General features: G+C 46.6%; 1 protein-coding gene across 1 annotated transcript; it reads left to right on the top strand.

Annotated features, from left to right (window-relative positions):
- The first annotated feature begins 2,846 nt into the window (after positions 1-2,846).
- NHLH1 (nescient helix-loop-helix 1) lies at positions 2,847-8,886 on the top strand. The gene is made up of 2 exons (XM_082453904.1): positions 2,847-3,149; positions 6,587-8,886. The coding sequence occupies exon 2, from the start codon at positions 6,760-6,762 to the stop codon at positions 7,159-7,161; it is 402 nt and encodes a 133-aa protein (XP_082310030.1). The 5' UTR covers positions 2,847-3,149; positions 6,587-6,759; the 3' UTR covers positions 7,162-8,886.
- Positions 8,887-27,654: the final 18,768 nt, after the last annotated feature.

Below are 27,654 nucleotides of genomic sequence, written 5' to 3'. Positions count from 1 at the left end.
GGAACTAAGATCCCACAAGCTGCGCAGCCAAAAGAAAAAGGTTAATGATGTGTCCAAGGTCACCAGGACTCGGACCCAGGTCTACTGGTCCCAAGTTCAGTAGAATTAGTAGTTCTTCCCACCACTCCATGCTTTTAGCTCCTCCTCTTTATCACACGCTATGTCCTTTTTAGGTACACCCCCTAGGTGCAAAAACTGAATCCCTGAGTGAACACTGGGTCTGGGGGCCCCAGAGTCCAGGACCCTGGAATGACAGATGCAGAGGAGGCAGACAGAGGTGGTTCCAGAGCACTCTCCCACCCCCATGTACCATCAACCCTCAGCTTGCACTGGGCACAGCCTGGGCTGGGTGCTTCAAGGATGGAGGTTGCAGGGTTGAAGTATCTGAGCCGAACTGTCTAAAAGCAGGGAGGCCGGGAACAAGGATTCGGTTTCTCTCTCCCATCTCCACCCCACCATGGTTCCCTTCTGCTTCTACGGTCTCTCCAGGTTCTGCTTCTGTTTTTCTCAATGTCTCACCCTTGGGGAACCAGGCCTCCCCATTTCAGTAACAGTCCCTCATCTCTCTAGCTGTTTGTCGTGTCTCCCCTCCTTGTCTCCCTGTCTCCAGTATTTTTTTGTTTCCTCACAACTGTCCGCACTCTGCTTCCCCCATGTCTGTATATCTCCGCCCTGTCTTGGGGCCTCCCTCAGGACCCTCTCCCAGTATCAATACCTATCCATCCCTGAATATCCATGTTTTCTCCACGTCCATAATTCACCCAGGTCTGTGTCTCCCTAACCATCTCCTCTTTTCATGTCTCTCCCCATGTCTCTATCCCCCTGTATCTTGCATCCCCGAATCTTCCACAAAGCCTTGGCAACGTGGCAATTCTGCTCCCATCTTCTCTCTTCTATCTCTCTGTCTCCCCTACGTCTCCATCTCCCCGTAATGAGTCTTCCCATTTCTCTACATCTTCCCCATGTCTGTAACCTCATGACTCTGTTTTCTCATCTTGTTCCTCTCTGTGTGTGTCTCGACATCTCCCCACGTCTCCCCCTTCGTTTCCTCTGCTTCTTCTCCACCTCCCATTTGTTCCGTATCTCTCCTCTCCTCCATGGCCCTCTCTGTCTCCCAATTTTCTTGGATGGGGTGGAGGGCAAGAGGGTGGGGGAGGTAGGATTGTTGTTGCTGGGGGCTCATTAGGTAGAGATTGGTTTTTAATCAGCACCATGGCAATGATGATGCAAGAACTGAGATGCCACCTGATCCCCTGCCCCCCAGCCCCCCTCCTCAAGCCTCCTTTCCCCTCCAGCTCAGCCAATCTGCTGGCGCCTGGGCACCTGTCTGGGCCTGCCCAGGTGGGAGTTGGCACCTCCCAGACCTGGGGGCGGGGGAGCTTGGGGAAGAATTACAGGACTCCCCTTAGGGAATGCCTTACCCTGGAGAAAGCCCAGAAAAGGTTGATCAGCAACAGGGAAACGGCAAATGCTTCCAAAAGCCTGCATGTGGACTGTGCTCCCACTAAGGTCCAGACACATTACATGCATTATCTCACTTAATCTCCATGGCAACCTAAGCGGCAGCTATATTTAATCCCATTTTACAGAAAAGGAAGGTTGAGGCTCAAGAGGTTGAGTTACTCATCCAAGGTCACACAGCCGACAAAGCTTTCTTCACTGTAGCACTGTAGCCGTCTCTGGAGTCCTCCCAGCCGTGGTTCATTCTGGATATTCACAGAGGTTCAATGAAGACATTCAACAGCTGAGTGGGGAAGAGAACTTCAGATACGGAAATGTAGCCCACTGCCTCTGTGCTTCCCTTGCTCCCTGCTCCTGCCACCCTATATCACACACACACACACACACACACACACACACTCAGACACGCACACACATGCACACACAGGCTGGAGGCAGCTGAGCTATTGATGTGAACTTAATCAATGCCCATTTGCATATGATTTTGTAGCTAGTTTTCTTATTGCTCATTTGATGCCCCAGCATGCTTGAAGCCTGCCTGGGTGCCCTGCCCTCCTCCCCCAGTGTCCTTCCAACCCTGGTTCCTCCTCTCCCGGCGCTCCTGTACCCTGCTCCGTTTAGCCTTTACCTCTTTCCTCCTGAGAGCCCCCAATTCCCAGTGGGTCAGGTTGGGCCAGCCAGCCTAGAAAAACTCCTTGTAGGATCTGTGTCGGGAATCTGACCCCACTCCTCCCCTGGTGATGGGGTAGGTGGGAGGCTGGAGGCTGGGATAAGAGGGTGTGGGGTGATTGAGTCCCAGGGTGACAAGGGCAGGGGCCTGAACAGTAGTCACAGGCAGCCTGGCAAAGGGGCTGGTGGGAACCAGCTTTACGAAGAATGAGAGCTTGGTGAGGGCAAGGACTCTAGGGACCTCTTCTGCGTTTTCGTGCTGTCCACTTGCCCTTTTCTTGATTTCCCTGTTAGTACCTTGGAGAGCCTTCTTCCCAGGGAAAAGGAGATGTGGGAAGGGGCTGTCAAAGCCCAGCTGGGACTCAGAATGGGACCATGGCACTTAAACCTGGCTTGCTGGGGGCCTCTGTCCCTGTCACCTCTGGTGTGGGAGACTGAGGGGTTTCATCTGTGATCCTGCCCTGGCTCTCGCCCCAGCCCCACCTCTTCCCCAGCTCTCCATTTCTTGCTTATGAAATATGCATGGAGAACAGATGTCCCTGCTCCCCCACTCCCCGCCCCCCCCCAGGGCCAGCCCCACCCCCAGCTCCCAGGGGGGTTCCCAGATCCCTCTGCCAATGGCTGCCTGGCCTTACTGTTTAATATTGATAAGGGGGGGGCTGGGCCAGCCAATGGAGAGCTGGGGGTGTGTGTGTGTATCTCCATATATATACATAGGGCTGGGCCAGCTCAGGTGTGTATGTGTCTGTGAGCGTGTGGTGTGTGTGTGCGTGTGAGTGCGGGTGGCCCCAGTACCTGGCCAAGCTCACCCCCTCCACCTGGGCCCTATATCCCCAACATGTGTACCCCTCTCCTATGCCCCGGAGCCTGTACAGCCACGCCACGCTGCCCCGGAGAGGTCTAGAAAGCTGGTCAATAACTTTGCAGACGGATGAGCTCTGAGCAGCCAGAGGAGACTGGGGCTGTCAACGCTGCCCCCCTGTCCTGCCAGCTTGGATCCCCTCACAGGCTCCTCCTAGGTAAAGGGGGAACCAAAGGCTGGGGAGGGGTGGGCGTGTCCCTCCCACTCTCTGGCTCAAGTCCCCTCCCAGAGCCTCCCTCTAGTTTTCTCTCACGCTGTGTCTCTCTCTGTCCCTGCACCTCCCTCTTCCCCACTTCTCCCCTTTGACTCTTTGTGCCTATCTGTTCTCAGTCGGGTTGGGGATGGCAGAAGTGGGGCAGGAAGTCCTATCCTGGATGCTTGGAATTCTGATCCTCGGAGCCTGCAACTTTGAAACCAGAAGTGGATTTTGGGGTGAGGACTGACTTGATGGGTGAATAGAAGCTGCTGCCAGGGCTGGAGCTGGGGAAGACAGTGGGTCCAGGTGGAAATGGGACTGGGGTCAGATTGGGAGCAGAAGGGGGGAAGGGAGGGCCAAGTGATCAGGGATGAAGGAACATGGGGACCAGGCAGAGGGAGAATCGGGCTGTGATAGATGTGCCAAGAACCCCATAGCTGAACTCCTGGATCATGGGGGTGGGGAGTTGGTGCACTAGACACATACTGGGAGGTGCTGACTTCGGGGCCTCCCATGCTATTGCCATCGATCTCCTCGTGTTGCTTTGGACCCTGGAATATGCGGTGTGTTCTAAATTTCAGCACTCACCCCCTTCTGTTTTGTGTTATGGCTGTGTGTGTACATGCTGTCAGATGTTGATGATCTCACACCCCCAACCTCAGAGCTTACTGTTAGTGGACTACTCATTTGAGCCTGTTTTCTGCATGGTGGGGCGGGGCAAGGCTGGGGAGTCCTGACCCCTGTGAAGGTGTCCATCAGGCAGGAGAACCCGGACTGGTGAGGAAGGGGATATGGTGATTGCGAAGGAGCCTCTGTGCTTCTGTTTCTGCCACTTAAGTCCAGCCGAGCTCACAGTGAGTGGCCCACTGTTCCCACTTGACATTCCCCCACAGCAAAGCCCTTTCCCCAGCCTTTCCCCAGACCATGTTCCTGCTGCCTCTCCCTGATTTCCTCTGGTCCCAGGGACAAGCAAGCTTCGCCAAGCCCCAAATGGTGGCCTCCAAAAGCTACCCCTATCCTTCTCTGCCGGCCACATCTGAACTGGCCTTGGGCTGGGGGAGGATGTGGAGTGGAAAGCTGATTATGTTCCATTTCCCCAATCTTCCTTGCAGAGTTGCCGAAAGGGCCAGGGAATGGCAAGGGTTGAGGGTGTTGAGGACAGAGCTGGAGGAAGGGACTGTCCTGAGCAGGGGGATTGTGGAGATACAGGGGAGATATCTGTATATCAGATACCTCCCCCTGATTCTAGTGGTCGGGGTGGTAGGATCTGGTGTCTGCAAGGGTCCTGTTGTGGGGTTTGGGAGCTGGGAGGGACTGAACTGGGCAGCTGTGCCGAGCTCCATATGCCCCAGTCCACTCTACAAAGGGCAATCTGCGTGTTTATCATCCCCTCCCCTCCACACACACATACAGAAGCAGCCAGGGTGGAGACAGGCCCTGGGAGGGAAGGGATGGCAGGGCCAAGGCTTGCAATGCTCCCCTCACAACTGGGAAAGGTTTAGAGCCACAGCCAATCTCTCTTGGAGCTGTGGCTCCAATCTCGCTCAGTTTCCGCCCCCCCTTTTTAATTATTAAAAAAAATTTATTGTGATAAAAACATATAACATAAAATTTACTATTTTAAGTGTACAGTTCAGTAGTGTTAATTATATTCACATTGTTGTGAAACAGAGCTCCAGAACTTTTTCATCCTGTAAATCTGAAACTCTATACCCTTTGAGCAACACCTCCCCGTCCCCACCCTCCCCTCAACCTCTGGTAAGCACCATTCTACATACTGCTTCTATGAAGATGAATACTTAGATATATCATATAAGTGGAATCATACAAAATTTGTGTTTTTGTGACTGGCTTATTTCACTTAGCATAATATCCTCAAGGTTCATCCATGTTGTAGAATTGTGACAGGATTTTCTTCCTTTTTAAGGCTGAATAATATTCCATTGTATGTATATGCCACATTTTCTTTATCTGTGTATCTATTGATGGACATTTGGGTTGTTTCCATATCTTGGCTATTGTGAATAATGCAGCAATGAACATGGGGGTGCAGATATATCTTCAAGATCCTAATTTCAATTTCCTTAGACATAAACACAGAAGTGGGATTGCTAGATCATATGGTTAATTCTATTTTTAATTTGTAAAGGAACCTGCATACTGTTCCCATAGCAGTTACACCATTTTACAATCTCACCAACAGGGCAAAGGGTTCCAATTTCTCTCCACCCTTGACAACACCTGTTATTTTCTGGGGTTTTGTTTTGTTTTGTTTTGTTTTTTTGATAGTAACCATCCTAATGGGTATGAGGTCATACATATCTCATTGTGATTTCGATTTGCATTTCTCTGATGATTAGTGATGTTGAGCATCTTTTCATATGTTTGCTGGTCATTTATATATCATCTTTGGAGAAATGTCTTCAAGCTCTTTGTCCATTTTTAAAATCAAGTTATTTAATTTTTTGTCGTTGAGCTGTGGGAGTCCTTTATAATATCCTGGATATTAACCCCTTATCATCTATATGAATTGCAAATAATTTCTCCCATTGCCTTTTTTTTAAAGACTTTTTTTTTAAAGGAATTCCTTTATTTTTATTATTTATTTATTTATTTATTTATTCATTTTTGGCTGTGTTGGGTCTTCGTTTCTGTGCGAGGGCTTTCTCTGGTTGCGGCAAGCGGGGGCCACTCTTCATCGCGGTGCGCGGGCCTCTCACTATTGCGGCCTCTCTTGTTGCGGAGCACAAGCTCCAGATGCGCAGGCTCAGTAGTTGTGGCTCACGGGCCCAGTTGCTCCTTGGCATGTGGGATCTTCCCAGACCAGGGCTCGAACCCGTGTCCCCTGCATTAGCAGGCAGATTCTCAACCACTGCGCCACCAGGGAAGCCCCCATTGCCTTTTCATTCTGTTAATTGTGTCCTTTGACACACAGAAGTTTGTAGGTTTGATGTAGTCCCATTTGTCTATTTTTGCTTTTGTTGCCTGTGCTTCTGGTGTCACATCTAAGAAATCATTGCCAAGTACAATGTCATGAAGTTTTCCCCCTGTGTTTTCTTTAGGAGCTGCAGTTTTCAGTCTTACATTTAGGTCTTTAATCCTCTTGCTCAGTTTTATCCTGACCCTGTCCTTCTCATTGCTCCTCCTTTCCAGTTGCCGACTTTCTGGATCTCTTCCCTTCTCTCCATCTTTCCTCTTACTCCTTGACACCATGGCCTCCTGCCTGTCTCTCCTGCCTCACTGCCGCCACCCCTCCCATGTTTCTGCTGTTCTTTCCCCAAGCTTACAGTACCTCCCCCTCTCCCAGCACATCTTAAACCTTCCTCACCCCTCCCCATCTCTGAGCTGTCCCCTCCTTCCTCCCTCTGCCCTTACCGATTTCCCCTTCTCTCTTCCAGGCTCCCGACCAGAACGCTGACCATGGAACCCTGAAGTGGCTCTCACTTCCTTGAGCTCAGTGGCAGACCCCACCACCCCAGGCCCTTCCTGCCCCTCCCGCAACCAGCTTTCAGGCTCCCAGAGGGAGGGGTGGGGAGGGGATCCTGATCTCACAGGGCGAGGGGCATCCATCATGATGCTCAACTCAGACACCATGGAGCTGGACCTGCCTCCCACCCACTCTGAGACCGAGTCCGGCTTCAGCGACTGTGGGGGCGGGGCGGGCCCTGACGGGGCGGGGCCGGGGGGGCCGGGAGGGGGTCAGGCTCGCGGCCTGGAGCCGGGAGAGCCGGGCCGGAAAGACCTGCAGCACCTGAGCCGTGAGGAGCGGCGGCGCCGGCGTCGCGCCACAGCCAAGTACCGCACGGCCCACGCCACGCGGGAGCGAATTCGCGTGGAAGCCTTCAACCTGGCCTTCGCCGAGCTGCGCAAGCTGCTGCCCACGCTGCCCCCCGACAAGAAGCTTTCCAAGATTGAGATCCTGCGCCTGGCCATCTGCTACATCTCCTACCTGAACCACGTGCTGGACGTCTGAACACTGCCTGCCTCCCGCCCTGGATTCACTCCTCTCCCTGGGGCTTCGCTGGGGTCCCTCCTCACCGCTCACTGCTTAGAACGACCTCTCCTCCCTGAGCCCCTGTACCCTGGCATAGCATGTACCCACTGGCCCCGGGCCGAGGCAGAGTGCCCACCGGTTGGTCGGTTGGTCGAAGGCGACTTCCTTTTACTCACCCAGGCACCCGGAGGGCTCTTCTCGTGGGTACCTTCTACAGTTTGTGGTTGGGACCCAGCCGGTTAGAAATGTTTTTGCTTGGGTGGTGGGTATACAGTCTTGGAGTCTCCCCCCTGGTTCGCTCATGGGCTGCTGCCTCTTCTACTCCTACATCCAAATTTTCAGAGACACACCCCTCTTCCCCAGACCCCGACTCTGTCTCCCATCCTGTCTGCACCCTGTTGCAGCTTCTCCTACCCGTGGTAGAGAGGGGGCATGGGAACAGGAAAGGGGAAGGCTGGGGTTAGAGGGGGTGGGCTTTTTCCTAGACATCTCAGTCTAACCCTTGGGAGGCAGGGGCATGGTGAGGTAACTCCTGTGAGGGGAATCTCAGTAGCTGGGGATTATGGAAAAACTCTTCCTGTTTTCTATCTTGTTCCTGAGGCTTAGCATATACAGACCTCGGATCTTACTTGGTAGTGAGTGCCTTGCCCTCTCTGAGCTATTTGGGCCCCTCCCTATCTCCTCCTACCCCAACCATCCCAATTTTCTTCTTCTTTGTGTGCAGCTAGAGAAAGGGAACCTAGATCTTGGGGTAGGGGGTGATGTCCCCCAAATCAGCCCAGAGTATCTGCAAAAGGCCCAGGCAGTGAGTGGGCCAAATCTCATGTCTGCTTCCTCCATCCCAATCCACCACAAAGATGTGCAAAGCCCACACTGATTTCTCCCTCGGATGCAGGGGGGATGCCCTATTGTTGCCCTCTGGGAAAGCTCAGCTCTCCCGGCCCTAGGACCTCTTTATTATATTTTTTCTGCTTCCTTAAGCTGCCTTTAGCAAGGGAAGATACCCCCCTAGCCCATCCCACCTCGAGGCTCTCTGCCCTACCCCCATGTTGCTGAGCACCCCCTGCTCACTAGCCCAGGGTCCGTGGCAGAATGAAGGGCCTGAGGACCTGTGTAGAAGAGATGAGCTCACCGCACTTCCCATGCTCCCACCTCCCTCGCACCAAACTCCTAGCTCTACAAGGATATTATTTATTTACGTATTTATTTATTTATTCATCTATTTATTTACTTATTTATTTATAAATACTACTATTTATTGCCGAGTCGTGCACTTTGGGGTCGAGTGAGGGAGCTCCTGGCCGTCCTAGCCAGGTCTCTCTTGCTTCCTCCCTAGTTATTCCCTTCCCTTTCTTGCTCCTTCTGTAACTCCAGGTGTGTGTGGGGATCCCTTTTGCTCACCACACCCGTATCCCTTCCTGGGATCCATCTGTCCTGACAGCCTAGTCCTCTGGGATGGCGCCCCTCCCCCACTTCCAGGGCTCCTGGATCCTTCTTCAGCTCCCTCCATCCCCAGACAATCCCACCCCAGTCCTGCCTGCTCCTTTTCTCTCTCTAGCTCTCTCCCATGACCCTCACTTCTTCCTAAGACCCCCAACAGTGGGCCCTAAAGGTCTGTGTCCTGTGTCCTGTGTGTGATTTCCTCCTGTTGCAGTTCTGATTTCATACAAAAAGAAAAATTAAAGTGACCTCGTTCTAGCACCAGGTACAGCTGTGGATCATTCAGTTGGGTTGGGAAGCTGGACTGCAGGCTATGATAGAGTGGGCATTGAGGGTCCTAAGCTTTGAAGGCTCTCCTGATGGGATCATGAGAGCTCACTATGGTGAGCAAATGAAAAAAGAGAGAAGAAGGGGTCACAGTAAAGAGGTGCAAGGGGAGGGTGTAACAGGTCCCAGGCCTCTCCACCTAAAGTGCCATGTCCTTCCGCCTTGGCACCCACTGAGTGAAACTTTCTGACCCCTCTGATGTGCTTCTGCTCCTGCCCCCTATGGATCAGAGAAGGAGCTGAGTGTCCCAGTGGAACCCAAGTTAAACATGTGTCTGTGAGTCCATGTTGCTGGGTTATGAAACATTTCATGCCATGGCTATGAAACATGGCCTTCCCCATTATTGTCTCTGAGCTGGATCAAAATTCCTTGCAATCACAGTTCTTGGCCCATTTTGTGTTCCCCAACTTTCAGATACTGGAGAGAACACAGTGGAGGACCTGGTACTAAGAGAAGAATAGGGAAAGGGATAAAAAGTAGTGCTGAAGGAATATCAGAGGAATCCTGGAAGGGACTCTAAAATCAATTTATAGATAAGGAAACTAGAGCCCAGAGAGGAGAAGGACCTTGCCCAAGGTCACACAGCTAGTTAAGGGCAGAGAGAAGGTTCAAACCCAGGTTCTTTTTGTGCTATGCTGCCAATGCCCCTCTGCTTCTCTGAAATGAGCCAGCCTGACAGGTGACACTCTATGGACTCCCTATTTTAACAGGAACTTTGATAAACTAGAGAGTATTCAGAGTTGTGTGGCCAAGAAGGCAAAAAGTCTGGAAACAACTTCACAGAAGGAATAGTTGAAACATTGAGGATATGTGTCTTTACAAGAATAGATTTAGGGACAAGATGATACCCATCCTCAAATATTGAAAGAAAAACAAAAACAGACATTCTATGTGGTCCCAGGAGGCAGAACAAAGACCAGTAGGTGGAAGTGATAGGAAACAGATTTTTAACTCCAAAAAGCGTTGCAACATCTGGAGCTGTCCAGCAGTGGAAGCGCCTGCCTCAAGGAGGAGGAGTCCAAATCGACAGGCTGAAGAAAACACTGTAGGCAGAGTTGCCAGGGAGCCATTCCTGCCAGATGAAATCCTGGCTAGGTGAACTTGAAGATCCTTTCCAAACTTTAGGTCATCTGAGAAGGCTGAAGGCCAACACTGGGAGGAAGATGCTGAGATGTCCTTCAGTCTCTGAAGGGTGCTGTTTTCATCTCTGATGGGCAAAGAATGACATCAGCAGCAAGAGGGGTTTGAGGTAGACTTAGGGAAGAACTTCCATACAGGAAGAGGTTGACATCTTCCCTTCCCCATCTGATTTAGATGAAATGTACTCTGCCCAGAACCTGGCAAGAGGGAGGGCTGAACAGAGACCACGGAGAATCTGAGGACTACAAGGGGCCAGGGTGGGAAGGGAGCACAGAAATTGCTGAATCCAACACTTTTGTTTGAAAGGCAGGTGAAATGATGAGACTCACCCTTGATGGTGGACTGGGGTTACCTGGCCCCGAGTGCTTTGCGCCTTCCACTGCACAGCTGCCTCAGTCCACTGAGTGCCCTGCCTCCCTCTCATCACTTTGCCCCGCTGGAAAGCAGAAGGGGTTACTGGGCCCCTCCCCTCAGGGATCCCTTAGGGCCTGGGGGTGGTGAGAGGGGGCAGCTGCAGCTGCTCTACTGCTAGCTCCGAATTTCTTCAGATAATCAATTGGCCTCGGCTGCCGCTCTGCTCCACAGGATGGGAAAAGAAGGAGGTGGGGAGTGGGAGGAGGAAGGGAGAAAGGGACCAGGTCCTGGGAGAGGAGACTGTCAGGGAGATGGAAGTCCCTGGATGAGGGGAAAAGAGAGCGCTCCGGGGCTAGCACTCAGGGAGGAGGGAGGAACGGAAGGTTAGAAGAGGATGCATCTGGGGGCCCTCGTTTCACAACCTCCAAACCCCAGCAAGTGAGCCAGTGGGGTGGGGGAGGGGCGGTTTGGGGGCACCTGGCGAGTGAGGCTCTGGCACCTCACCCCTCCCTCCTCTAGCCCCTCCCCATCATGCCCCTTCGAACTTTCCATGCCCTCTTCCATCCCCAGTTACTGCTGGCCTTGACCCTCCCATGCTGTCTGTCATAATTGCTCCCCTCTGCCCTTTTTCTCAGAAAACCCCACCCCCAGTGACAGAGCAGACAGCAGGGCCCCAGGGGTTTGAGAGAATGGGGGGGACTTCTTAGCCACTCCTCCCACTCCTCCCCTTACACACACACACACACACACACACACACACACACACACACACACACACACACTGTGTAGGCTGCCAGGCATATGGCCCCTTTGTGCCCACACAATGGAGGCCCTGCCTGTGCCCCTTTCCAGTCTGGGCACAGGGCTCCTCTCCCTCATTTCACCCACCTTCCTTCCTTCCCAATGCAGTGCCTGACTTCTTTGCCTTCTCTTCTTCCTCTTTCTGCAAGGCCCCTTAGGCCACCCCCTTCCTTCATCTTTCTGAGTCTTTCTTGCTTTCTTCTGTCCTTTCCTAAGCTCTTGAAATCCAACTGGGTAAGGATTGGGGACAGAAGAAAGAAGCTGACAGGAAGGTTAGTCCTCAAATGCTAGTTTGCCAGAGAGAAGAAGGAAGAGAGCAGAGAGGGAGTTGGGGAGAAGGGAGGCAGTGTGGTGGCCGCAGCAGAAGCAGCAGCATTGTGCTAGAGGAGAGAGAAAGCTCATACCTGGCAGCTGGAGGATGCGTGTCCCAGCTCCATACTTACCTTTTACGCTTTGTGCCATAATGAGCAAAGCACATGCTTCCCTGGGCCTGAACTTCCTCATCTGCAAAAAGGGGAAGATAATAAGACCTGCCTCAAAGGGGTGTTATGAAGATTAAACGAGATCATCGTGGCAGTGCTTAGCATGATAAGTTCTCACTTAGGGTACCTCAGGGGCAGCAAGTAAAAGGACCAACCTGTACTGTTGCACAGTCTGTGCACTGTACAATGTGCCAGGCCATGGCAGTGAAGGGGCCTGATATCCAGCCCTTGTTCCACCACACCAGTTGTGCCACTGGTGCCAGTGAGGATGCATGCATCCTTCAAGAGTTGGCCTTAGAATCAAGCCCCTCATGTGGGTTCCTGAGCATCAGTCAGGAGTCCAACCAAAAACTCAGGAATCCTGACCACCTTGGAAACCAAGATAGAGTGGGAGGGGACAAGAGGCTGTGGATCCCTTAGCTCAGGCTTCTCTGGAGAGTTGGGTAGAGCCAAACTCTGAAATCTGATAAACTGAGGATGGAGACATAGCAGCTGAAGAAAAGGGGGGTGGGTGCTGAAGAAACAGAAAAGGAGGGAGACCTGGATGGGGGAATGTGGTCAGAACGCTGTGCTGGGCGGACCTCTTGCTCCTCCTTTTCCCCTGTTCCCTCCTTTAAGCAACCAGGTCTGATTATTGCTTATGGAGCACTGCCCCCTGCTGTCCGTGATTAGAGATGTTCTCACTCTTCCCCCTCTCTGGCTGGGAGCTGCTAAGAAATGGGAAATCAGAAGATGGTGCTAGAATGGGGACAAAGGGTGAAGGAGATGTGGTGGGACCTGCAATCCAAAGTTCTCTTCTTGTCAGAGGTTTCTGGAAGGTGGATGAGGGTTGATTGCTGTCTAGGGATAAATGGTGTTTCATTTACATATATTAATGGTTTATAATTTTCGTATTGATTTTTTCCTGTGTCCATTTCATTCAGGGTGTGTGTGTGTGTGTGTGTGTGTGTGTGTGTGTGTGTGTGTGTGTGTGTTTTCTACTCCGAGGGTGCTTGCCTGCTTCTGTGGTCTCTGTATGCGTATACATTGGTGTGCTTGTTTTTGTGCCCTTTTTCATGTTGGAATCTGAGTGACAACTGTCAGGTATGGGACAGAGACCTGAAGCTGTTTAACTTCCTCGCCTTCCCTCTAGGTTTTTTGTTTTGTTTTGTTTTGTTTGTTCTGTTTTGTCTTGTTTTTTACTTTTTATTGGAGTATAGTTGATTTTTACAATGTTGTGTTAGTTTCAGGTATACAGCAAAGTGAATCAGTTATACATATGCATATATCTACTCTTTCTTAAGATTCTCTTCCCATATAGACCATTACATCCTTCCCTCTAGGTTTTACCTCTGCCTTCCAGCTCCATCAGCCACATGGTTATTTACAAGTGACAGACTTTTGCTGGCTTCTGCCCTGCTTTGATCATTCCAAGAGCAGAGCCTTGTTCTGCTTTCACCTGGGACTCTTGGGTTTAACCTGGTCCCTGAGTGAAGTGAGAGGAGAGCGAGAGCCCTGAGATCACCACCTCTTTGCCGTCCACCTCTCTGCTGTCCTTACTGGCATTTAAACTCCAGCCTTCTCCTTTTATAACCTTGTAGCTGTCTCCTTCACCAGTCAATCCCATTTTATTCAGTGCACCATGCATTTATTAACTAGCCAATGTGTGCCTGACACTGTTCTAGGATCTGAAATACAGGCCCAGGCTCCCCTCAGTATCTACTGGGGAGACAGACGTGGAAACACATCAGTTTCCTGAGGGTGAAAAGCATATGCAAGGATCAGAAGTCAGTATGAACTCAGAGGGAGTGCTGGTGAAGGAGGGAGCAGGTAAAACCTGAGCTGGGCTTCAAAGACTGAAAGGGATTTGCCAGGTCTGTGAAGGTGCTTGCGGAAAATTCTGCCGTGTGCTGTCAGGAACCCCCTTTGCAAATTTCCTCCTTCACTGGACAGGGCATTCACCTTCCCACATGCAGGAGTGTTGACTCACAGCCGAGGAGTCTTTCTCCAGGAATTGCCTTTGGAGGAGGAAAGCTGCCTTGCTTAAGGCTGCACTCCCTCCCTAGGCAGTGTACATGCAAGGGCTGCTTGGTGCATGGGGTTACACAGCCCCATTCCAGGGACAACCATGAAGGGCTGTCCCAGCTTGAGATCCCCCATGGGATTGCCAGAGGCCTCTCCTGCAATCCCATTGCATTTCAGTTTAGCTCTCTGCTTAATACAGCCTCTCTCACACCTCACAGGTATTCTCTCCTGAAAGCATCCTCCTGCATACACCTCAGTGTGTAAGAATCTCTTTCCCAGGGAACTCTACCTGAGACAGCGATATTCCAGGTAGAACGCACTGTAGGTACGAAGGCATGGAGGCCTGAGGAGGCTTTGTGAGCAAGAGCACACCATAAACAGTTTGGTATTGTTAGGACATAAAATACGAGGGGCTGGTGGGACAGGAGAGTGATGGAGAACGGCGGGAGAGGTAAGCAGGGGCCAGGCAGGAGAGGCCTTATGCGTTATCCTAGGGAGCTTGTCCTTTGCCACTTAATGATGGGAAACCAGTAAATGTTGTCGAGTAGGGTAGATAAATGCCATCAGGCTTACATTCTAGAAATGTCACTTTAAGGACAGTTCTGAAGACAGACGAGCAAGGGTAAGATCTGTGCAGGGAACAGTTTTAGAAGGCTATTGCAAGGTCAGCTGAGAGAAAAAGAGAGTCTATTTAAGCAGTGGCAGAGGGAATGGAGAGGAGAGGACAGATTTAGGAAAAGCTGTTTAAATGTGGATTCAACAGAACTTGGCGATTTATTAAATGTGAGAGGCTAGAAGAGAACTCCCAGGTTTCTGGCTGGGAAGCCCGGATGAACAGTGGCGCTGCCTTCCAAAATAGACCAAATAGGAGGAGAAACTGTGGGGGATTGTGGTGGGGATGGTGGCAGTAGTGGTGACATACTAAGGACACACTGAACAAGAACTGTTGAGGAGTCTTCCCATGGAGCTGTCCAGAAGGAAGTTGGCTCTCTGGTTTTGTAACTAAAGAGTTGGACCTCTTTGCTAGGACGTGTCCCAGAAATCTCCAACTCCACATCCCCAAACTGGCCTCCTTATTCTCTCCTCCCCTCATCCCGACTTTTCCCTTGTTGCTCCTCATATGACTAAATGGCACCATCAGCATTCAATTGCCCTGGCTCCCACCTCCAATCCGTCATCAACATCTATCCATTTTGCCTTCTAAACGAGACTTGGAACCATTTCTTTATTTCCATGAGTGTCACCCCTGCTTTCCGTTGCCTGGACTAGCGCAGTTGCCAAGCTATCTCCCTGCCTCTTGGTTTCCTCTCCTTAAATCCACCCTCCAGACTGCCATCAGAGTGACCTACCCCCAGTGCAAATCTAATCACGACAGTTCTAGATTCAAGTCCTTTTAATGGCTCCCCATTATTTCTAGAATAAAAGCCAAATTCTTCAACATGGCACGAAATTCCCTTCATGGTGCAGCTCCTGCAAGTCTTTCCACCCCGACTGCTATTCCATCCTTCACACTTTGTCCTCTAACATTATAAGGAGCTCTCTGGCACGCTCCACATTGTTCCTGACTTCTGTGCCTTTGCTCCTACTTCACCTATGTAGGTCCTACTCAACCTTCAAGACAACAAAGATGTCCCCTCTTCCAGGAAACCCTCCTATAGCCTCAAGTTGGCTCTTCCTGCTCCCCCTTAGCTTTCTATGCACATCTCTATGATTGCCCTCCCCACATTGAATGTTACTGAGATCATTTACCTACTATCACATGGGTTTTGGTGTGACTTGGGTGAGTTACTTGAAATCTCCAAACATCTGTTTCCTTATTAGAGATAACATGTTAAGCCCTTAGCCCCATGCTAGTGCATAACAAAGCTCAATAAATGGTGGTTATATTAAGACAAATTATTGCTTTTATTATCTTCCACTTCAGTTTTCTGTATTGTCCCAACATCTACCTGTTACCATTCACCTTGAGAATACGTATTCATCTATTCCAGTCCATTTGACATTTCAGACGGGGTTCTCGTTAAGCTATTTTCCTCTGGAAGCTGTGTCTTATCTTTTCACTCCACTGGAAGCCATAGGATTACTCATTTTTAAAAAGCGTTTAAAAAATTACTGGACTTCCCTGGTGGCACAGTGGTTAAGAATCCACCTGCCAATGCAGGGGACACGGGTTCTATCCCTGATCTGGGAAGATCCTACATGCCGCAGAGCAACTAAGCCCATGTGCCACAACTACTTAGCCTGCACTCTAGAGCCTGGGAGCCACAGCTACTGAAGTCTGAGTGCCTAGAGCCCGTGCTCCGCAACAAGAGAAGCCACCACAATGAGAAGCCCGCGCACCTCAACAAAGAGTAGCTCCCACTCGCTGCAACTAGAGAAAGCCTGAGCGCAGCAACGAAGACCCAACGCGGCCAAAAATAAATTAAAAAAAAAAAAAAAAAGGCAAGTTTAAAAAAAATTACCAAAGTAATATATGCCTATTGTAACAAATTCAAATAATACTAACATACATACATAGAGTTAAAAGCAGATGTACCAACTGTGTAGGTGTGAATTACATACCCCTCCCCCAAAGTAATCTGTATTAACCATTTGGTCTGAACCATCTTTCCAAACTTTACATTACAAATATATATAAATACATAGGTGCATGCATTTAAAATTATATTGTACATTTACTGTTAGACTTTAACTTAATATGCACTGTTACTTTTTTTTAAACAACACACTATAAAAATCTTTTTTATGTATACATACAGACTAACTTCACTTTTTAATGCCAACCTTTTGAATGGCTCGTTTTTTGTTTTGTTTTTCTTAATTTATTTGTTTTTGGCCGTGTTGGGTCTTCGTTTCTGTGCGAGGGCTTTCTCTAGTTGCGGCGAGCGGGGGCCACTCTTCATCGCGGTGCACGGGCCTCTCACTATCGCGGCCTCTCTTGTTGCGGAGCACAGGCTCCAGACGCGCAGGCTCAGTAGTTGTGGCTCACGGGGCTAGTTGCTCCGCGGCATGTGGCATCTTCCCAGACCAGGGCTCAAACCCGTGTCCCCTGCATTGGCAGGCAGATTCTCAACCACTGCGCAACCAGGGAAGCCCTAACTTCACTTTTTAAACTTCTACATAGGACATATGTATGATAATTCATGTAACCATCCTCCTGCTGATGGACATTTAGGTTAATTCCAATCTTTTGTTATTAATAATGCTGCAGTGTATATCATTCTATGCATACATTTGTGCACTTATGTATGTATTTGCTCACTCAAATGTGAGCATTTTAGGAAGGTAGATTCTTAGAAATGGAACTGCTGGATTCAAGAGAATGTACATTTAAAATTTTGATAGATTCTTCCAAATTGCCCTCCAAAAAGTCTTTATCGACCTCCACTATACCCAACCATACATGAGAGTCTACATTTCTTCACACCCTTCATAGCAATGGATATTATCATTCTTTTTTATTTTTTCCAACTTTACGGGCAAAAGAAATATCAAATTTTTCTTTAATTTGAATTTTCCCTATTTGAGGTTGATGATAATAATTTCATATGCTTATTAGATAATTTCATATGATAATAATTTCATATGCTTATTATTTCATATGCTTATAATAATTTCCTATGCTTATTTGTATTTATTCTGTGAATTGCCTGTTCAGATCATTGGCCTATTGAAAAAAACTGTTTATTTATTTTTTATTTTTTAAAATTTTTGGGTGAAGTAGAAAAGAACAGCTTTATTGCTTTGCCAGGCAAATGGGGACACAGCAGGCTCGTGCCCTGAAAAACTGTGTGTCCCAACCTGAGGGGATTTGGTGAGGAGTTTTATAGCAATAGTTCAAGAGTGGGGTTGCTGATAAGGATCAGGGTGAACGCAATACCTTGCACTCCTTTGATCTAGTCTCAGGTGGTCTCCTCATGAGCTTCTCTGGTTCTCGAGTGAAAAAAACTGTTTATTTAAAAAAAATTTTATGCAATATTTTTTCTTTTAAAAAATACAATTGATTTTAAGGAAAACAAAAATGTTTTTGCTCTTCTTTTGTTCAACTGCTATAATCAAGTTAATTCCTCAGTTTGTGGCACACTAAATAATTCGTCTATGCCTCCTTTTTTGTTGCTTCCTCTTTTCCCATCCTTGACCCTATTTTCCTTGCCACCCCTCCCATAGGAATCTACTCATTTATTTAGTGCATGTGTTTGAATCTCCCTTTCATCCCTTTATTGACTCGTATGTATCCATGATCCGTACATTACATTATTTTGCATGTTTTTATATTTCAGGACAATATTGTGATGTACATCTCATTCTGTTTCTTTTACTTTTTCTTTTCTTTTTTATTCCTACTGAGCAATGTGTTTTAAAATTCTATTCTGCTTTTCTTATGAGATGGAATTTAAAACACAATATATGGTGAACTAGTTCTTTTTTTATCTGCATATGCCATATGTACATTCTATCAATACCATGTATTTATTATATAAGATTTTTCTCCCCCAGTTTTTTTCTGCAATGGATATCCTTGAATATGTCAATTTATTTATCCTTTGCAGGGTCATTTTTGTGATACATACCTAGGAATGGAACTGGATTATAGAATATACATATATTCAATTTTATGAGATACTTCTAAATTGTGCTACAAAACATATCAACTCACCTTTGCACCGGCAGCTTGTGATGATCTCTATTTCCTACCACCTCACTAGCACCTGATATTATCCAACTTGTAAGTTTTGCTGTTCAGGTAAATGTAAAGTCATAAGTATTCTTTTATTGTTTTGTTTGATTGTTGGGAATTTTCTAATTGATTGCAGTATCTCTAGGATTATAGGATTGTAAAATCTATAGGATTATGGATACTAACTCTTTTGCCATGCAAAACATTTTTATTTAGTCAAATTTATAGTTTTTTTCTTCTCTGGATTCTGTATTTTGGGCCTTGGCCTTCCCGGCTCCAAGATCAGAAGATAAAAAAAGAAACTCCACTGCTTTCTTCTAGTAGTTATATTATTATTATTGTTTTGGTGTTGTTGCTGTTTACCTTTGGTCCTTTGATCTATCTGCATTTCATTAGATATAAGAAATGAGGTAGGAATCCAACTTTGCTTTTTCCCAATGGTTACCTAATTATCCCAATACAATTTATTGAACAATCCATCTTTTTTTAAATTAAAAGAGCAATTTTATTTTTTCCTTTGCAATATTTTCACATATTACTTTTTTTTTTTTTTTTTTTTTTTAGTTTTGAGAGTTCTTTATATAATCTGGATACAAGTTCTCTATCAAATACGTGATTTGCAAATACTTCCCCCCAGTTTGTGACTTGTCTTTTCACCTCTTAGAAGTGTCTTTTGAAAGCACAAGTTCTTAATTTTGGTAAAGTTCAATTTATCATTTTATGTCTTTTATGGACCATGCTTTTAATGTCACGTCTAAGAGATTTTTTTTCTAACCGAAGGTCAGAAAGATTTTCTCTTATGTTTCCTCCTGGAAGTTTTATATTTTACATTTAGCTTTGTGATCAATTTTGAATTAATTTTTGTGTATGATGCAAGGTGTGGATTGACATTCTTTTTCTGGGGGTGTAGATATCCAACTGTTCTATATTAAAAAGACTATCCCTTCTCTATTGTACTGCCTTTGCACATTTGTCAACAATCAGTTGACCATATGTATGTGGATCTATTTATGAACTCCCTATTCTGTTCCATTGATCTACTTATCTTTTTTTTATGCATATGTTACACTGTCTTGAATACTGTAGCTTTATAATAAATCTTGAATTTATATAACATACATCTTTCAATTTTATTCTCCTTTTTCACAGTTGTTTTGGCTGTTCTAGGTATTTTACATTTCCATATAATGTTTAGAATCAGATTGTCAATTTCTATAAAAAAAGAAAAGATTGCTGTGATTTTGTTTGGGATTGCATTGAATCTTTAGATCAATTTTGGTAGAATTGAAATCTTATCAATACTGAGCCTTCCAATCCATGAACAATGTATACCTCCCCATTTATTTTGGTCTTCTTTAATTCATCTGAGCAATGTTTTGTAGTTTTCAGAGCACATCTTTTTTTCTTCTGGCTGCTCTGCCCAGCATGTGGGATCTTAGTTCCCCACACCAAGGATCGAACCCACACCCCCTGCATTGGAAGCGTGGAGTCCTAACCACTGGACTGCCAGGGAAGTCCCTCAGTGCACATTGTTTGTCAGACTTACCTTAAATATTTTATATTTCTGATGCTATTATAAATGGTATTTTTAAATTTAATTTTTTGAGTGTTCGTTGCTAATGTTATGGGTTAAATTGTGTCCCCCCAACTGCAAGAGATATGTTAAAATTCTAACCTCCAACACCTATGAATGTCAACTGATTTGGAAACAGGGTCTCTGCAGATGTAATTAGAGTTAAGATGAGGTCATACTTAAGTAGGGTGGGGCCTTAATCCAATATGATTGATGTCTTTATAAGAAGAGGGAAATTTGGATCCAGACATGCAGAGAGGGAAGATGATGTAAAAATCCACAGGGAACAGATGGCTGTGTGACAACAGAGGTAGAGATTGGAGTGATGCATTTACAAGCCAAGGAACCCATGGCTTGCCAGAAAACAACAGAAGCTAAAAAAGGCAAGGAAGGATTCTCTCCTAGATCCTTCAGAGGGAACATGGTCCTGTCAATACCTTGATATCAGATCCCTAGCCTCCAGAACTGTGAGAGAATACATTTCTGGTGTTTTAAACCATCCCAGTTTGTGATGCTTTGTTATGGGCAGCTCTAGGAAACTAATAAAGCTAGTGTGTAGAAATATAATTGATTTTTGCGTATTGATCTCGTATCTTGAAAACTTGCTAAACTCAGTTATTAGTTCTAGTAACTTTAAAAAAGTATTCCATTGCATTTTCTATAAAGATGATTATGTCGTTTCTGAATAAAGACAATTTTACTTCTTCTTTTCCAATCTGGATGCCTTTTTTTTTTTTTTTTCCTTATTGCACTTGCTAGAACCTCCAGTATAATGTTGAGTAAAAGTGGTAAGAACATACATCCTTGCCTTTTTCCTCATCTTAGGAGAATCAATCTTTGAATATGACGTTATCCATAGTTTTTTGTAGATGCCCTTTATCAAGTTGAAGAAGTTCCCTTCTGTTCCAAATTTACTGAAAGTTTTTTTTTTAATCAGAAATTGATAATGAATTTTTGTCAAATGTTTTTTGATAGATATTGAGATGACCATGTGTTTTCCTTTTTTTTTGTTTTTTCTCTTTTTAATCTTTTAAAATGTTTTCAATGTTTCATATGTTAAATCCATCTTGCATTTTTGGTCATGATGTATTATCCTTTTTATACAGTGATGGATTTGATTTGCTAAAATTTTGTTAAGGATTTTTGCAACTATTCATACTGGATATTGGTATGTAGTTTTCTTGTAATTTCTTTGTCTTATTCCGGTGTCAGAGTAACACTGGCTTTATATAATGACTTGGGAAGTATTCCCTGTGCTTCAATTTTCTGGAAGTTTGTATAAAATTGGCATTGTTTCTTTTAAAAATATTTGGTAGAAATCACCAGTAAAGCCATTTACACCTAGTGTTTTCTTTGTGGGAATCTTTTATACTTCAATTTCTTTAATAGCTATAGGGTGATTCAGATTATCTATTTCTTCTTGAGTGAGTTTGACATTTTGGTACTTTCATGGGATTTTTACATTCATCTAAATTGTCAGATTTATTGGCATAAAGCTGTTCATAATATTTTTCTATTATCCTTTTAATATCTTTAGAATCTGTAGTGATGTCACCTCTCTCATTACTGATATTAGTCATTTGTATTTTTTTTTCTTGTTTTTCTGATCAGTCTGGCCAGATTTATCTATTTTACCTACCTCCTCAGAGAACTAGCTGTTGACTTCATTGATTTTTCTCTATTAATTTTCTGTTTTCTATTTCATTGATTTCTACTTGATCTTTATTATTTCCTTTCTTTTACTTACTTGGGGTTTAATTTGCACTCTTCCGCTAATTTTGTAAAGTGGAAGCTTATATCTTTGACTCAAGGCTTTTTTCTTTTCTATAATAGGCTGGTAGGCCCATGAGCTGGTGAGGAGTTGTATCTGTGTTTCAAGTGAAACAATTAATGCTCAGTTAATAAGATATAGTTGACAGACTACTGAACAAGACTACTGAACAGACTACTGAACAGGAAATCGGGAGACTTAGGGAATTTTGGTGTTGCCAACTAATTAGCTGTATGATTTTGGGGCAGTGGGTTTACCTGCTCCGCCCTTGTTTCCTTATCTGTAAAATACAGAAAGATTCCTTTGACATCAAATATTCCAGTTTATCTCCTCTCAGTCTCTTCTCCTCTGTTAGGTTTCACTAGACAAACACTTACTGTTGTGTCCCACTCACTGAGCCAAGTTCTGAGGGTAGAAAGATATATAAAGCACTGTTTCTTTCACTTCAGAAGCTCACAGAACCAGCTGGGCAGACAGATATGTAAATAAGAAATTACCATACAATACCATAAAATGCAGAACTCTGGGAGCACAAAGGAGGCTCTCTGGGGAAAGGGGCATCTAACTCTGCTTGGGAAAGTTGAGGAGGAATCAAAGAGGAGACCACAGTGGAGTCTTGAAGGATGTACAGAATTTTCTAAGCAGAGTGGAGGGGGATGGGATTTCAGGCAAAGAAAACACCTCAGAAAGGAAGAGGCAGTAATAAAGCCCTAAGCTGGCAGAACAACCAGTAGATGGGTCTAGTTGGAACGTATGCGTATTGCATGTTTGGGCTTTGAATGCCCAGGGAGCAACAGGAGATAAGGCTGGAGGGGGAGACTCAAAGTCCTTACACAGAGTGCCAAGAAGTTTCGATTTCATCTTGTAGACAGTGGGGAGTCATTGAATTGTTTTAGGCAATGGAGGGACAGTCTGATTTCTCTTTCAGAAAAATCACACTGGCAACAGATAGAAAGATAGATTGGAAGGGAATGATACAAGTTTGGAAGTGAGAAAGGTCTGAATAAGCCAAGGGATTTGGGATGGGGGAGGGAAGATAATATGTTCCCTTTAAACCTATTATATTTAAAGTACCCAAAAGAATAGGCAAGTTAAAATGTCCAGTAGGAAGCTGGAAATTTGAGTCTGATGTTCAGAAGAGAGATCTGGATTTAAGATCATTAATAAGTAAGCACTGACTGAAGGCAAGGGAGAGAATGACATTACTTTGGGGGAGGATGTAAGGTGAGGAGTAAAGGGGCCAAAGGCTGAATTCTGGGAAATATCGATATTCAAAGTCAGGAAGAGGAAAGATATTGAGAGGATGGCTGGGTTGCAAGGAGCTGAGGAATGAAGGATAGTGGTGAGGAACCTACTCTTTTGAGAAGACTGGATGATAAGAAAAGAAAAGAGAGGGCTGAAGCAAGAGGAGGGTGCAGAATGGAGGGAGGTATTTTATTTTGCTACAAGAGTTTGAAGTTAGATACAGTAGAGACTGGGGATAACGAATGGAGTTGGGAAAGGATAAGATCTAATGAAACCTGGGGGGATTAGTCCTAGGCAAGGGAGGTGGGGGCATTCCTTGTGTCAAGAAAGGAGGAAGCCTATCAAAAAAGAGTTCGATTTAGTGGTTCTCACATTAGAATCACTGAAGTAACTTAAAAATTAAATGCTAATAGCTGGGCCACAACTCGGAAGTTTCTGGTTTAATTAGTCTGGCATGGGTCCTGGGTGTTGGTATGTTTTCAGAGCTTCCCAGGTGACTAAAATCTGCAGTCAAGGTTGAGAACCACTGGTTTAGTTGTAGGTGACTTTTTAGATTGGTGATAATAGGATGGGATTTGAGGAAGCTCACGCTTGATAAAGATTGGATGAATAGGGAGTAGTAAAGTTTGGGGATAGGTTAGGAATAGAGAAAGAGAAGGAAGTTAGAAGGGAAGGGGACTAATACTAACTTAGTGACTTTTCTGTGCCATTCATGTAGAAATGAATGAGGCTTGGTCCTTGTTCTCAAAGAGATCAGCAGCTTATCTGAGAGAGACACCTCAAAACAAACCTATTACATCCTACAGTTCTTTTTTAAAATTTTTTTTAAAGTTTTTTATTTTTAAAAATTTATTTATTTATTTATTTATTTATGGCTGCGTTGGGTCTTTGTTGCTGCACGCGGGCTTTTCTTTAGTTGCGTCGAGCAGGGGCTGCTCTTTGTTGCGGTGCACGGGCTTCTCATTGTGGTGGCTTCTCTTGTTGCGGAGCATGGGCTCTAGGCACACGGGCTTCAGTAGTTGTGGCACTCAGGCTCAGTAGTTGTGGCTCACAGGCCCTAGAGCGCAGGCTCAGTAGTTGTGGCGCACGGGCTTAAGTTGCTCCGCGGCATGTGGGATCTTCCCGGACCAGGGCTTGAATCCGTATCCCCTGCATTGGCAGGCAGATTCTCAACCACTGCGCCACCAGGGAAGCCCCATCCTACAGTTCTTAACCAGCTAAGGGTTTTTTGTTTGTTTGTTTTTTCTATTTTGTATCCTTTTTCACTAAAAGTGAAAAAAAATAAATCCAGTTATTTCACAGTACAAACTGGGTCTGGGAATACTTTTGTAAGCATTGAGAACAGCCTTTCTAGGAAAGCGGGTGCTGGGGAGAGAGCTCTAGTTATCCTGAGAGGTTGAACTGTCCCCAGTTTTATCAACAGGGTTACAAGAAGATGGTGGTTCTTGTCCCACATGGGGGGTTCATTACTGGGGTCCCCTGTACCTGGGAGGTGGGTGAAATTGCTAATCACTCACATTGGAAACCTTTCATGGCCATCCCGTAGGCTGTGAAGTTTCTACGTCTGAGCAAGATACTAAGGATTCCTCTTTCTCAGCAGTGGAGCTGGGAAAGGGCCCTACTTTTCACCAGACTAGAAGACCTCACCTTTGACACTCTGGTATGGGCCTTACTTCCAGGAACAGCTTCTTGTGCACGGGAAGCAGGCAATTCTTCAGAGCTGGGACCTTCCCTTGGAGAGTGTCCACTGCCATGTCTTGAGCCCTTTGCATCTCCCTGGGAGACTCAACCTCCCAGGGCTCCTGAGAGGCCTGTGGTCGGCCTGTTCCATCACTGCTGCCCCAGGCCCATGAGCTGGTGAGGAGTTGAAAGAGCTTTTACTGAGGACCCTGGCTTTTGGCTGGGCGCCCCCTTCCTTGATCAGGACTCCCCAAAGCGCCAGGAATCCCCAAGTCATATAACAGAGAGGGGAAGTTTGATTGGGAATTGACTGGGGCACTATGGGTATGCAGAGGGGGTTCCTTCTGTTACCTTATTAGTTCCATATTATATGCAGGAATCGAGGCTTGAAGAAATTAAGAAACTTGCCCATGTGTTCCAAGCTAGGAGCTGTGCATTTTTTTTTTTTTTTAAAGAGAACTTTTTTTTTTTTAGAAATTTAAATTTATTTATTTATTTATTTAGGCTGTGGTGGGTCTTCGTTTCTGTGCGAGGGCTTTCTCCAGTTGTGGCGAGCGGGGGCCACTCTTCATCGCGGTGCGCGGGCCTCTCACTGTCGCGGCCTCTCTTGTTGCGGAGCACAGGCTCCAGACGCGCAGGCTCAGCAGTTGTGGCTCACGGGCCTAGCTGCTCCGCGGCATGTGGGATCCTCCCGGAGCGGGGCACGAACCCGTGTCCCCTACACTGGCAGGCAGACTCTTAACCACTGCGCCACCAGGGAAGCCCTAGGAGCTGTGCATTTGAAGTTCAACCTGTTCCACTCTGTTGTCCTTCAGGCTCCTGACCTCCCTCTGTCACTGTAGGTTGGCCTCTTTGGGAAAATCCTGGTTGGATGTCACCTCAGCATTCTCCTCCCTCCTAAAGAATTAGGCTAGTTCCCTTGGGCCCCAGGGCACATGGGCCTCTTCTTTGTGTCTCCATTTCTTCATTCTGTGAATTAAGGATGTGTGAAGTCCAGATGGGTTTCCATCCTAGGGGTGAGGGTGGAGGACAGTTCAGAGAATAGCTGCATGGGACACACCACACCAATCAGATTTAATGTTGGACCTCTCCTCTGAAATCCAGTGTTTTTGTTACAGAGATACAACGGAAAGCCCCCAGTCTCACCCTCAGAGAGAGAAAAGAGGGTCGTAGCTTACTGCAGTTTGATGCCTGATCTCTGTTAATCCTGACGCTTCATTTGTTGGCATCCTGACTTAGGTTTCAAGCTTTAGGTGGGGAGAGGTTACAGAGCTATCCGTAATTCTGGCATCAGAAGCAGTGTTTCCTATTCTTTGGGCCCTTTTGAGGTCTGTGAAACAGGCTATCATCATGTGAACACAGTTCACAGTAAACCTGCTGGATAGTCAGGTGGGGCTGTGGCAGCTAGGACATTCCCAACACTGTGTCAAATTACACACTTGCTGCCCAGCACCGGGGGTGTGCTCTGGTGGGCTGGGAGCACCCTAAGCCCTCTCTACCACGCTTTACCCTCCCCCAGCTCTCCTGCCAACCGTCCCCCACACCGGCGGGACCTCCAGTGCAGCCCAGTGCCTGGCACGTGATAGGCACCAAGCAAATGAGCACCTGAATGCATGCAGAGACTTGGGTACCTGAAATGATGATTCTGCGTATTTCATGCAGTCTTGGTGTTCAGTCACTTGCTGACCCATGATGTGGGAAGAGAGTACTGTATGAGGAAAGGCAAGGGTTTGGGTCAAGAAGGGAAGTCTGTCTTAAGGCTCTATTAAGACCTAAAGAATGACATATTGGAATGGTCACAGTGCAGATGAAGTTGACTCTGTTCTCATCTTTGGTCAGGTTAGAATGGATGACCAAAAAGTCTGACACTAAGTCTCAGAAAAAATTTTTTCATCAGAGAGGAGAAAAATCCCCAACAAGTCAGGAACAGAGAGGCTGGGAGTCTCCTACCCTGAGACTTTTTAATCACAGGGTTGGGTGAGAAGGTATCAGGACTGGAAGCCCTAAGACGTTGAGATGTTGAGAGAGCCTTGCCCTGCCAGAGATGAAGTGTGCAAAGGTGCTTTTGAAGTATTATTATTCTAGGTAAGTGCGAGTTGCACACAATACTAATGACATTATAATAATACTTTTGCTTTCACTCACTCCAAGGAGTACATGTACTTTTCACAAGCCTAGACTTTTATAGTGGGGGTCAGTCTTGGTGGGTTCAAAGCTATTGCCCCACTTCATGAAACTCAACTGGTTTCTTGGCATACTCTAAAGCAGAAATGCCCGATTATGTCGGATACTTGTGGTACCCTACAATCCCTGTGTAGTGCCATCAACTCCAGTGTATGTGAAACCCTGGGGCCAAGAGCCCTGCCTACTTGGGGTTAGGACCCGATAGGCTAACGCATTTTTACACTTGGAGGTTTCCTGGGAGAAGGGTCTCTCTCCCCTGCCATCCAAACTTCCAGGCGCCCTCGTCGTCTCCCTTCCCCCACTCCCCCAGGGCAGGGTTTCCTTTGTAATTAATCCCAACGCTCAAACCAGAGGGGAGGAAAAAAGTGTTAATGAAGAGAGCGTCCCAGACTGACTGGGCGGTCGCCGCTCGCAGCTAGAACACCATGTAATTAAATTATTTTTGGAAGCCGGGGGATATGGTGGCTACGGTGTCAGGGAAATCCCCGTATGCAAGGGAAGAAGGGAGCATTTCTCGCCACTAATTAAAACCAGGGATGACTTGCTCTTCTCGCAGCCCTAGAGGGGGCAAAAACTCAATCTTTCTACGTCCCAGATTCCACTGGATTTCGTGTAGCCGGGTCTGGGGCCCTAAAGAATTGAACACGGCCACCCCTCGGGGTCGGCTGGCTCGGTCTCCGACAGGCGGGTGGAGGAAAACAGCCGCAGGAGTGGCTGCAGGGTGGGCCCAGGCCAGGAATCGAGGCATCCCCCAGACCACCTTTCGGGGCCGGGGTCACAGTCCCGCCGGCAA

This window comes from Balaenoptera physalus, assembly GCF_965194825.1.
Source record: "Balaenoptera physalus genome assembly, chromosome: 1".
Lineage (NCBI taxonomy): Eukaryota > Metazoa > Chordata > Mammalia > Artiodactyla > Balaenopteridae > Balaenoptera > Balaenoptera physalus.
This window is presented reverse-complemented; position numbering and strand designations above follow the sequence as displayed.